This window comes from Pogona vitticeps, chromosome 12, assembly GCF_051106095.1.
Source record: "Pogona vitticeps strain Pit_001003342236 chromosome 12, PviZW2.1, whole genome shotgun sequence".
NCBI classification, from domain to species: Eukaryota; Metazoa; Chordata; class Lepidosauria; order Squamata; family Agamidae; genus Pogona; species Pogona vitticeps.
This window is the reverse complement of record NC_135794.1, coordinates 11,637,670-11,650,883: the sequence shown is the minus strand read 5'-3', so window position 1 is coordinate 11,650,883 and position 13,214 is coordinate 11,637,670. Positions and strand designations below refer to the sequence as shown.

The following is a 13,214-nucleotide window of genomic DNA, read 5'->3' as shown; positions in this document are numbered from 1 at the left end:
TATATTCTTCATATAAACAAAAAAATGATTTGGAATATGCGATCCATCTTTTTTTCAATAACACAAATGTTTATATCTGAAAATCTTTCTGCTTGCATCTTTGAAACATCCCATTTAAAGGGTGCTTCTTTTGTCTTCAGAGACATTGTCTTCGGATCCAGCAGTTTTGCTTCAGATTGATGGCGTTACAGAGGACAAGTTAGAGAAGTACGGTGCAGAAATAATTAAAGTGATGCAGAAATACTCAGAAAAGATGCAGTCAGGTATTATGAGTTCAGTTTCAATCTTCATTTTTGTTTATATTTTAAATAAGTTATTATATAATAATATATATTTCTTCTTCGTGGCCTCTGTGAATGCACACAAACGGGTTGTTCTGCTGCCTGCGCAGGATGTCTCAGAGGTTTCTAGAGCTTAAAGACATGTGATTAGTAGGACTTCCCCCGTGGGGTGCATGCTCTGCCTGCCCAAGGTCCTCTCAGTTTCTTTTTGCCACCGCGTAGTTTAGACCTAATTTTGGCCGCTACAGTGACTTCAAAATCCGTACTCTGTACCTCACCTTTTTTTGCACTTACCTTTCTGTTTTCAATTGACGTTCTCCCATGAGTTATTTTTTCCTTTACCCATTGAGTTTTATCCCTTTTTGTTTGCTCCTTCACTCCCTCCTACCTACTACCCCATTTTTCTCCTTCCCTTCCCTCATTTTATGGTCTCTCCAGTGCCATTCAAGCGGTGTGTGCTCTGCATTAACAAGATCCCGCAACCTGATGGCCACGATCACTGTCTTTTCTGTTTGGGTGAAGAGCATCAGACACAATCCTGCTCGGCATGCAAAAGGTTCACTAAACCAGCCTTGAAACTCTGACTTCAAAGGCTTAGATCTCATCTCTGGGAGAAATTTCTTCACTTTCACCCATCGACACCAATAGAACCTACCTCATCACCGGTTCCACGCTCCGAACCATCTAAGTTGATGTTGAGCCCAACGACTCTATCACCAGGGAAAAGGAACAATCCAAATCGACATCAAGACCAAAGTCGGTATCAATGTTGAAAGCCTCTGCTTCCCAGGCTAAGAGCTCTCCTAAAAGGAGAAAAGAAAAGAGCAAACCCCAAAAAATCTTTTAAAAACTCTCCAAGACCCTCTGCATGGAGCAACCTCCTCCGTCGCTTCCTTCTCCAATTTTGGAAGAATCATCCAGGGACACTCATGATTCTCACTTAACAAGAGATGATCACTCTGAACCTCCTTCTCAGGCTTCCATATCAGCGGGTAGCCTTGCTCCCAGTATTGGCCTTTCTACAGCTGACGATCACTCCAGCCAGGCTTCTGCCTGTTCTAGTCCTGCATCATCAGGACGGGCCATAATGATACTACTTTCCGATTCTGATCCTCCCAGAAGGTCTCCCAGAAAACACACATCTAAGCGGAGACACCTCTCTCCAGTTTATGATCCTCCACATGGAGAAGCCATCTATTATCAGGAGCCACCTCGTTACTATTACGAACTCCCTCGATACCACTACCAAGCTCGGGATCACAAATGAGGCGATTATGATGTTCCATATTATCCACCCTATGACGCATATATCCAAGAGGACATACCAGAACAGGTCTTCTACGACAAGCCTAAGAGGGTGCATTACACAATACTGTACGAAGCTCGACACTTTCCTTTTGCATCCCCGTCTCCACCTCAACATGGACCTTCATAAACCTTATTCACACGCCCAGCCTTCTGAACAAACCACTTCCTTGAAGCCATTTCGCAAACATCATTATACCTTACCAGAACATTCAATGTCAAATGATCTCAACATGAGCCCATACCACCATCGGTCTCTCAACACCATCGACCCTCTGTACAAGTCACCACTACTTACAAAGGACCTCCTCCCTCTGATCCAGGTATATCACGACCAATCAGACCTCACCAACCTGCCTCTCCCTCTACGTCATCTTCAACAGATCAAGATTCTCACTCTAGTACAGGGGTGTCTCGACTAACAAACTTAATCCATATCAGAATGGTGTTCTTAAGTCGAAATGCTCATAAGTCGAAACACCATTTTACATTGAAATGCATCAGAACGGGATTAATCCGTTCCAGCATTTCAAAAAAAGTATAAAGCACATAGAAAGCCCCATCGGAAGGTGCTGGGGCTTTTTTAAAAACAACCAAAAATAAACAGAGCAAGCCCCGAATGCTGCAAAAGAAAAAAAAATCAAAAAGAAACATTGAGCAATCCCCACACTGGGACTGCAAAACACACACACACACACACACAGCACGGAAACATAACCCCCCTGAGCTGAAACCCACCCTGCAAAACCCACCCAGAAGTTTCTAAAAAGGAAAAAACAGCACCTTACCAGGCAGACCAAAGCTGCCTCCGATGGCACTCACTCCCCGGCGGGGAGCGTTCTCCGCTGCCGCCGCACATTCTGTCCACGGAGGAGCCCCTCTGACCTGTGCGCCTCAGCCCAGCGCCTTCGGCCGCCCTTACTCATGAGTAGACCCGTGCCTTCTGCGGATCTTACTCATGAGTAGACCCGCGCCAGGGGTTGGCAGGGAGCTGCGATTCAGCGATTCAGAGCCGCCCCGCCTCTCCTTCCTCCTCCTGCCCCGCAGGAGTAAAAGAGTTCCCTGACCCCATGCTATAACCATTGGGACAAAAGAGCTACAAAGAAGCAGCCTCTTTGCCACCAACGGTTTGAATTTCTCACCCTTTTCCCCTGCCCTTTTCTGTTCTTAGGTCGAAGCTCCGCTCGCAAGTCGAAGCAAAATTTTGCAAGCGGAGCTGCTCGTAAGCTGAAATGTTCGTAGGTAGGGGTGTTTGTAAGTTGAGGCACCACTGTATTTCTCAGGAATCTCCATCTAACATACCTACCCCTGGATCAGATGTGGCAGACAACCACCCTAGGTCTCTATCAGAGGATTTCACCTCCTATTCCCAACTTGTTACGGGGATGGCCAAATCCCTGGAACTCGACATTGAAGAACCAACACTGCCCAAACAAGATTTGGTCTTCGGCGATATAAGATGCTACCTTCACCATGTATTTCCAATTGCAGTTCACATCACCACAGAGGAGAACATTTTAGCAGACCACCTTAGTCGTCTCACAGTCTCAAATAACAAATGTACTCCTTTCCCTCAACGACTCCATCTTCACTCAAATTTGCTAAAATTGGGGAAAACCACTCATCGACATCTTTGCAACAGCAAACAACGCAAAGTGCAGTCAATATTGCTCCTGTGCCAGGATCGGAACCAATTCCATTGGTGATCGACTAGGGAACTCATCTTCTCTACCCATTTCCCCCAATTCCTCTCATTCAAAGATGTATTCAGAATTCATCAATTCTATGCCGATGCAATTCTGATTGTCCCTTGGTGACCTCGACAACCACATACACTTCAAGTTGATGTCAACCACCTTTCTCCGCCTCCCCAAAATTCTGAACCTGCTCTCCCAGGATGACAGGCAAGATTTATCACCCAAACCTTCTTGTTTAGTCATTTAGTCATGTCCGACTCTTTGTGACCCCATGGACCAGAGCATGCCTCCTGTCTTCCACTGCCTCCCGAAGTTTGGTCAAATTCATGTTGGTAGCTTCGATAACACTGTCCAACCATCTCATCCTCTGTCATCCCCTTCTCCTCTTGCCTTCACACTTTCCCAACATCAGGGTCTTTTCCAGGGAGTCTTCTCTGCTCATGAGATGGCCAAAGTATTGGATCCTCAGCTTCAGGATCTGTCCTTCCAGTGAGCACTCAGGGTTGATTTCCTTAAGAATTGATAGGTTTGTTCTCCTTGCAGTCCAAGGGACTCTCTAGAGTCTCCTCCAGCACCACAATTCAAAGGCATCAATTCTTCAGTGGTCAGCCTTCTTTATGATTCAGCTCTCACTTCCATACATCACTACTGGAAAAAACATAGCTTTGATTATGTGGACCTTTGTCAGCAAGGTGATGTCTCTGCTTTTTAAGATGCTGTCAAGGTTTGTCATAGCTTTCCTCCCAAGTAGCAGGTGTCTTTTAATTTCGTGGCTGCTGTCACCATCTGCAGTGATCATGGAGCCCAAGAGGGTAAAATCTGTCACTACCTCCGTATTTTCCCCTTCTGTTTGCCAGGAGGTGATGGGACTAGTAGCCATGATCTTAGTTTTTTTAAATATTGTGCTTCGGACCAATTTTTGTGCTCTCCTCTTTCACCGTCATTACAAGATTCTTTAGTTCTTCCTCACTTTCCACCATTAGAGTGGTATCATCTGCATATCTGAGGCTGTTGATATTTCTTCCGGCAATCTTAATTCCGGTTTGGGATTCATCCAGTCCAGCCTTTTAAATAATGTATTCTGCATATAAGTTTAAAAAGCATGGAAACTGTATACAGCCTTGTTGTACTCCTTTCCCAATTTTGAACCAGTCAGTTGTTCCATATCCAGTTCTAACCATTGCTTCCTGTCCCATGTACAGTGGTGCCCCGCAAGACTATGTTAATTCGTTCTGCGAAAATCGCTGTTTTGCGAAAACATCGTCTTGCGAAATGCGGTTCCCCATTGGAATGCACTGAAATCCATTTAATGCGTTCCAATGGGGAAAAATCGTCGTTTTGCGAAAATCGCCCATAGGAAAACCGTTTTGCGAAGCGCAGATCAGCTGTCAAAATCGTCATCTTGCAAAAAAGTCCCGAAAAAAAATCTTGCGAAGCACTGACCGAAACATCATCCAGCAAAAATCGCCCATACGAAACACCATTTTGCGAAGCGCTGTAGCAATTGCAAAAACTCATCATCTAGCAAATAAACTGTTTTGCGAGGTAATCGTCTAGCGGGGCACCAGTGTATAGATTTCTCAGGAGGTAGATAAGGTGGTCAGGCACTTCCATTTCTTTAAGAACTTACCATAGTTTGCTGTGGTCCACGCAGTCAAATGCTTTTGCGTAGTCAATGAAGCAGAAGTAGATGTTTTTCTGGAACTTTCTGGCGTTCTCCATAATCCAGCACATGTTAGCACCTTGGTCTCTAGTTCCTCTGCCCCTTTGGAATGCAGCTTGTACTTCTGGGAGTTCTCGGTCCACATACTGCTGAAGCCTACCTTGTAGGATTTTGAGCAGAACCTTGCTAACAGGTGAAATGAGTGCAATTGTACGGTAGTTGGAGCATTCTTTGGCACTGCCCTTCTTTGGGATTGGGATGTAGGCTGATCTTTTCCAGTCCTCTGGCCACTGCTGAGTTTTCCAAACTTGCTGGCATATAGAGAGTAGCACCTTAACAGCACCATATTTTAAGATTTTAAATAGTTTCACCGGAATGCCATCACCTCCACTGGCCTTGTTAGCCATGCTTTCTAAGGCCCACTTGACTTCACTCTTCAGGATGTCTGGCTCAAGGACAGCAACCACACTATCTGGGTTGTCTGGGACATCCAGATCTTTCTGGTATAATTCCTCTATGTATTCTTGCCACCTCTTCTTGATGTCTTCTGCTTCTGTGACTTCCCTGCCATTTTTGTCCTTTATCATAGCCATCTTTGCACAAAATGTTCCTTTAATTTTATTTAAGAAGGCCCTCTTGTCTCTCCTTCCTATTCTTTGGAAGTCAGCATTCAATTCTCTGTAACTTTCCCTATCTCCCTTGCATTTTGTTTCCCTTCTCTTCTCTGCTATTTGTAAGGCCTCGTTGGACAGCCACTTTGTTTTCTTGCATTTCCTTTTCTTTTGGATGTTTTTTGTTGCTGCCTCCTGTACAGTGTTGTGAGCCTCCACCCATAGTTCTTCAGCCACTCTGTCCACCAAACCTAGTTCTTTAAATCTGTTCTTCACTTTCACTGTGTATTCATAAGGGATTTGGTTTAGATTATTCCTGGTTTAGATTATAGCCCAGTGGTGTTTCCTACTTTCTTCAGTTTAAGCTTGAATTTTGCTATGAGAAGCTGATGATCAGAGCCACAATCAGCTCCAGATTTTTGCTGACTGTATAGAACTTCTCCATCTTTGGCTGCAGAGAATATAATCAATCTGATTTCGGTATTGCCCATCTGGTGATGTCCATGTGTAAAATTGCCTCTTGTGTTGTTGGAAAAGAGTGTGTGTGATGACCAGCTTGTTCTCTTTACAAAACTCTATTAGCCTTTGCCCTGCTTGTTTTTGAACTCCAAGGCCAAACTTCCCTCTTGTTCCTTTATCTCTTGATCCCGTACTTTAGCATTCCAATCCCTTAGAATGAGAAGAACATCTTTCTTTGGTGTCAGTTCTAGAAGGTGTTTTAAGTCTTCATTGAATTGATCTATTTCAGCCTCTTCAGCATCAGTGATTGGTGCATAAACCTGGATTACTGTGATGTTGAAAGGTCTGCCTTGGATTCGTATTGAAATCATTTTGTCATTTTTGAGATTGTATCCCAGTACAGCTTTTCCCATTTTTTTGTTGACTATGAGGACTACTCCATTTCTTCTACGGGATTCGTGCCTACAATAGTAGACATGGTAATCATCTGAATTGAATTCGCCCATTCCCATTCATTTTAGTTCATTGACACCCAGGATATCAATGTTTATTCAAACTTTGCCACGTTAATAATAAACATTGAATAAACACCCAAACCTAATGTCCCTCAAACTTACAGCATGGAGGATTCTTCCCTCGTAACAACCATCATTAGTAGAGGTAGAAAACCATCCAAACAAATTCTATATAATTATAAATGGAAGTCTTTCTCTACCTGTGCTACCTCTAAAAATCTCTCAGCATCCCCAATGTCTTTAGATACATTGCTTAATTATCTTTTACACCTATTCAACCTGGGACTCTCTCACGCCACTTTCAAAGTTTATGCTGCTGCAATTATATCTCATCAACCACCAGATGCAGAATCAGCCAAATTTTTCTCTCATCCAACCTTGAAAAGATTTTTAAAAGGACTTCACAATATTTGCCCTCCACAGCAACCCCCACTCCCTCAGTGGTTTCTCCAAACTGTTCTTAATGCTCTTACCAAACCACCATTTGAACCCATGGCTTCCACTAACTTCAGACTTCTTTCATTGAAGACCTTCTTCTTGGTAGCCATCACCTCAGCTCGTCGAGTGAGTGAGCTCTCTGCTCTCAGATCTGACTCTCCATACATACAATTCCATCCTCACAAAGTCACACTTTATCCAGATGTGTCATTCCTCCTCAATGTAGTATCCAATTTTCATTTGAATCAACCTGTCATCTTACCGTCTCTCTTTCCTTCACTGACTTCTGATCTTGAGTGCATTCTCCACACTTTAGACATTCGTCATGCTCTTTCATTCTACATAGACAGAACAAAAACTTTCAGGACATCTCCCCGTCTCTTCATTTGTTTTCATGGACCTCATAAAGGCTCTCCAGCATAATCGCAGAACTTGTCTTGATGGATAGTTCAAGCCATTTCCGTGGCCTATGAACTCGCAGGGAAAACGCCTCCTGATACCATTAAAGCCCACTCCACTAGAGCTATGTCTACCTCCACTGCATTCCAGCGCAGTGTGGACATTTCCAACATCTGTCGGGCAGCCACATGGTCCACCTTCTGGCTGGATGTTCGAGCAAAGAATGATGCCTGGTTCAGGAGAGCTATATTGACATCTTTTCTTCAGTGACGGTCCACTAACTGGTAAGTGAGCTTGCTAGTCACCCATTTGTGATGTGAACTTCCCATATGTGAACTTCCTCACATCTGTCATGAAGCTAAATGGTCTACTCCGTTGACCTCCAGGAGGCATTACCGTCTTAATGTCAGGGCAAAAAATGATGCTGCTTTTGGCGGAGCTGTATTGACTTCCTTTCTACCGTGATGTCCCACCATCTGGTAAGTGAGCTTGTCAGTCACCCAATTGTGTGCATTCACAGAGGCCACGAAGAAGAAAGAGGTTACTTACCTGTAACCATGGTTCTTTGAGTGGTCCTCTGAATCCACACATCCCACCCATCCTCCCCTCCGTCACTTCGTTGTCTATCTAACCTTGTTGACAGTGGTGGACTTTGGGAACTGAGAGGACCATGGGGAGGTGGAGCATGCACCCCACGGGGGAACATCCTTCTAATCACATGTCTTTAAGCTCTAGAAACTTCTGAGAGGTCCTGCGCAGGCGCAGAACAACCCATTTGTGTGGATTCACAGAGGACCACTCAGAGAACCATGGTTACAGGTAAGTAACCTCTCTATCTGCTTTATCTACACACCTGTTACTGAAACAGGAAACCATGTGGAAAGCCCTTTGTACAAAATGACTATTTACTGCTTTAAGTCGTTTTAATCATGTCAGTAGTACTCTTTGCAATAATTCAAATGACTCAAGCAACATCAGGGACCACTTCATACACAGTACCCGTGTGTTTATGTATTGGTGGCAGCCAGGCAAATAAAGTTGTGTGTCTGAGGGGTTTCTTTCTGATATTTAAGTGCTATTCTCCATGCAAACATGAAAGTGCAGCAAATATTTGTTAACTGAATGCACAATTTAAATATATAATGTTAAAATTTTGGCCTCTACCCCCACAGAGGAAAGAGAGTGTCTCCGATCCATGGACATTGATGCCACAAGAACTTACAATACAGATGAGGCAGAGAATGAGGATTGCACAACATCTGCCTATTTTCAAAACAGAGGAAATAAGGGAAGAAAAAGAAAAAAGCCACAGTTCTTCAGAGAATCAAAAAAGAAAAAGTGTGTGTTTGGGGGCGAGCAGGCTCATTCTAATGGGTATGTTTTCTGATCCTTCATAAAGCTTGTATGACCAGTTTTCTGGCTACTGGTGGGAATAGAAAGCTCAGTGAGTTAGGTGTCTGGCTGCAGCTACCCCACTGTATATCCCAGAAGAGCCAGCCTGTTTGATCCTGAGCAAAAGCTGCACAGTGCCAGAGCAGCCCCAGAAGAAGGTAATAGTAAACTACTCCTGAGTACTCTCTAACTAGAAACCCTGAATAGGGTCACTATAAGTCAAGAATTGGCTTGATGGCTCATAATTACTTTAAATGGGAATAGAACCCTCATAAAGTGGTAATTAAGCATTCTTAATTACTGCATTATAAAAAGGTCCTTGTATGGAGTGAGCAGTAGGATTGGGAGTACTAGCATGAAAGCAGCATAGAATTATTCATTTTTAAATAATCTCTTGAAATGATTATGGGAAGAATTGTTAATGCCACATCTTTTGGGTGTCTTTGTATAAGTGAGCAATTCCTGTTTGTGCCTAGCATGACAAATAAAATGAATGAAATTCTTGGGAGCATTTCAAACACTCAAAAGAGAAGAATGCAGTGCCAAGGGATTTGCATTTTTTTTCTCCCACAATGAAGGAGAGAACATAAAGAGAAACTGAACTTATTTGGTAGTTATCAGTAGAATCATAGAATCACAGAATTGGAAGAGACCACAGGGGCCATCGAGTCCAACCCCCTGCCATGCAGGAACTCCGTCAAAGCACTCTCGACAGATGGCCGTCCAGCCTCTGCTTAAAACCTCCAAAGAAGGAGATGCCACCAGCCTTCGAGGCAGCAGATTCCACCGCCAACCAGCTCTGACCGTCAGGAAGTTCTTCCTGAGATTCAGGTGGAATCTCTTTTCCTGTAGTTTGAAACCATTGCTCCTTGTCCTAGTGTCTAGACCCGTGGAAAACAAACCTGTCCCTTCCTCGACATGACATCCCTTCAAATATTTAAACATGGCTATCATGTCCTCTCTTAACCTTTTTTGTAAGGCTAAACATTCCCAGCTCCCCAAGCCGCTCCTCATAGGACATGGCTTCCATTTGGTCACCCTCCTCTGGACACGTTTCAGGTTGTCAACACCCTTTTTGAATTGAGGACTGGACACAATACTCCAGGTGAGGTCTGACCAAAGCAGAATAAGAGTAGTACTATCACTTCCCTTGATTTAGACACTATACTATTGATGCAACCAAGAATTGCATTGGCTTTCTTGGCAGCTGCATCGCACTGCTGACTCATGTTCAGTTTGTGGTCTACCAAGACTCCTAGATCCCTTTCACAGGAACTGTTGTCTAGCCAGGTGCCTTCCATCCTATATCTGTGCAGTTCATTTTTTCTGCCTAGGTGTAGGACCTTACATTTCTCCCTGTTGACATTCATTTTGTTAGTTTGGCCCAGGACTCTAATCTGTCAAGGGCATTTTGGATTTTAATCCTGTCTTCTGGGGAATTAGCAACCCCTACAAATTTGGTATCACCTGTAAATTTAATCAGCGTACTTTCTATTCCTTCATCCAAGTCATTGATAAAGATGTTGAATAGCACAGGGCCCAGAACAGAAGCCTGAGGCACCCCATTAGTTACCTCTCTCAAGAATGAAGAGAAGCCATTGGTGAGCACGCTTTGGGTTCGGTCAGTCAACCAATTACAAATCCACCGAACAGTAGCACTGTCTAGTCCACATTTTACTAGCTTCCTTGCAAGAATATCATGGGGAACTTTATCAAAGGCCTTACTGAAATCAAGATATGCTACATCCACAGCGTTCCTTTCATCTATCAAGCCTGTAACTATATAAAAAAGATCAGATTAGTCTGGCACGACTTGTTATTGAGAAACCCGTGTTGACTTTTAGTGATGGCTTGAGTGACTTCCTAAGTAATAACAAACTCTTTAATGATCTACTCTAGAATTTTTTTGGGAATTGATGCCAGGCTGACTGGGCCATAATTATTTGGGTCTTTCCCCCCCCCCCTTTTTGAAGATAGGGACAAGAAAGTCTGTGGGGATTTCTGTTCTCCCAGAATTCTCAAATATTATTGCCAATGGTTCTGAAATTACAGTGGTGCCCCGCATAACGAGTGCTTAGTTTAACGATGAATCCGCATAGCGATGTTTTTTTGCGATCGCAAAAGCGATTGCATTGCAATGTTTTAGATGGTAAAACATCGCTTTGCAATGATCGGTAAGCGTTTCGCTTACCAATTTTCGCATAGCGATGTTTTAAGAACAGCTGATTGGCGGTTCCCAAATGGCCACCGGGTAAACACAATGGCCGCCTGCAGTGTTTTCGTGCCCTTTCCTTGCTTACCGGGCAGCGAAAATGGCAGCCGCATGGAGGATTTTCGCAGAACAGTGAGTTTTTTGCCCATAGTAACGCATTAAATGTGTTTTAATGCATTCCTATGGGCTTCTTTGTCCCACATAGCGACGAATCCGTATCGCGACGATTTTTTCGGAATGGATTATCATCGCTATGGAGGGCACCACTGTACTTCTGCCAGTTCTTTTAATATCCTTGGATGTAATTCGTCTGGCCCTGGAGACTAGAATACACTTGATATTATTTTTTATCAAGGTACAAATAGAAATTTGATCAAAATTTAGAGCAGTAGTGCTAAGAAGGAACTTGAATCCCATGAGGCTTTTGAGGCTTTTATGTAAGTATATATGTATATTTACATAAATACAGTGGTGCCTCAACTTACGAACTTAATTGGTTCCGTAACTCCGGTCATAACTCGAAATAGTTGTAGGTCGAAGCACCATTTCCCATAGGAATGCATTGAAATGCAATCCGTTCTGGCCAAAGAAAAATCACCAAAAAAACACACACAAAAACCTGCAAGACCCATCGGAAACGTGATTAATCCGTTCCAGCCAAAGGAAAAAAAAGAAATGAAAAGCAAATAAACCATGCAAGACCGTTTGGAAATGCAAAAAAAAAAAAAAAAAAAGCAAACAAACCATGCAAGACCCATTGGAAACTCAATTAATCCGTTCTGGTCGAAGGGGGGAAAAAAGAAAAGCAAAGAAACTGTGCAAGACCCTTCGGAAATGGGGGGGATGGACCCAAAAAGAAAACAAACCATGCAAGACCCTTCGGAAATGGGGGGGAGGAGAAAACGAAAAAGCAAATAAACCCTGCAAGACCCATTGGAAACCAGAAAAAACCCAAAAAAACAAAGACTGCAAAACCCATCACAGCACAGAAACATAACCCCCCAGCTCAAAACCACACTGAAAACCCCACCCAGAACAGTTTTTAAAAAGCAGAAAGCAGCACCTTACCTTATCAGGCAGTACGAAGCCTCCTCCGATCGCATACACTCTAACCGCTGGGGTGAAAGAGCTACAAAGAAGCAGCCTCTTTGCCACCAATGGTTAGCAATTTGAATTCCCCGCCTTTTTTCTGTTCATAACTTGAAGTTCCGGTTGCAAGTAGAAGCAAAATTTTGCGGCTGGAGTTGGTCGTAACTCGAAATGGTTGTATGTCAGGACATTCGTAAGTCGAGGCATCACTATACTGCGACCAGTGTCATTTCTCAATGCTTTCTGTCTCTCATTTTTAGGGGTTACAAGAACTGTAAGAAGACATCACTGAGCTCCAGAGGTTCTACATCTTGTGTTTCTCCAGTCAAGCTAGGAAATGGGAAGAGGCCTGGAATTATGGCGCCACCAAAGCCCAAAAATAGACATTATCTTAAACCTGCCTACTCACTTTTGTAATTTTATTAAAGTCCTTTTTTCATTTCTATGAAAATTACTTATTTTGAACGTACTAGTTTTGTTAACAAGCTGTATTTGTATTATACAACACATTCTTAAAGGTTTTAATAAATATGGACTGTTGGAGTCACGAACTTAGCAGGCTGATGGGCTTTGTGGTGATCACCAGATAATTAGGATAATAGAAAAGATGCTTTTTGTAACCATCTGTGTCAAAGTGTTCTAAATCTTTTTGAGTAATTCACAGCTTGCTGAGTTTCTAATCCTGTCCTGAACGTTTCTCTTCACCAAAATACCTTTTGAGCAGAATCTACCTGGAGTCTTCTGGGATCATTCTTCAGAAAGATTAATACAGTGGTGCCTTGCAAGACAAGCGCTTCGTTTTACGATGAAATCGCATAACAACGAAGTTTTTGCGATCACAAAAGCGATTGCAAAACGATGTTTCCTATAAGTTTTTTCGCTTTGCGATGATCGGTTCCCTGCTTCGCTAACCGATCATCGCAAAACAACAATTTTCGCACAGCTGATCGGCGGTTTCAAAATGGCCGCCGGGTTGAAAAATGGCTGCCCGCTGTTTTCTGGGACGGATTCCTTGCTGCACGGGCAGCGAAAATGGCCGCGCTATGGAGAATCTTCGCTGGACGGTGAGTTTCAAGCCCATAGGAACACATTAATCGAGTTTTAATGCGTTTCTATGGGCTTTTTAAAATCGCTTTACGATGTTTTCATCCTA

General features: G+C 43.2%; 1 protein-coding gene across 2 annotated transcripts in view; it reads left to right on the top strand.

The window, feature by feature from the left end:
• BLM (BLM RecQ like helicase) overlaps positions 1-12,612 on the top strand; it is a 52,590-nt gene extending 39,978 nt beyond the window's left edge. For both annotated transcript variants that reach the window (XM_072982208.2, XM_072982209.2), the window contains exons 20-22: positions 141-263; positions 8,541-8,742; positions 12,322-12,612. In XM_072982208.2, coding sequence (XP_072838309.2) covers positions 141-263; positions 8,541-8,742; positions 12,322-12,478 — 482 coding nt within the window. In that variant the 3' untranslated portion in view covers positions 12,479-12,612. The remainder of the gene's footprint in view (positions 1-140; positions 264-8,540; positions 8,743-12,321) is intronic.
• Positions 12,613-13,214: the final 602 nt, after the last annotated feature.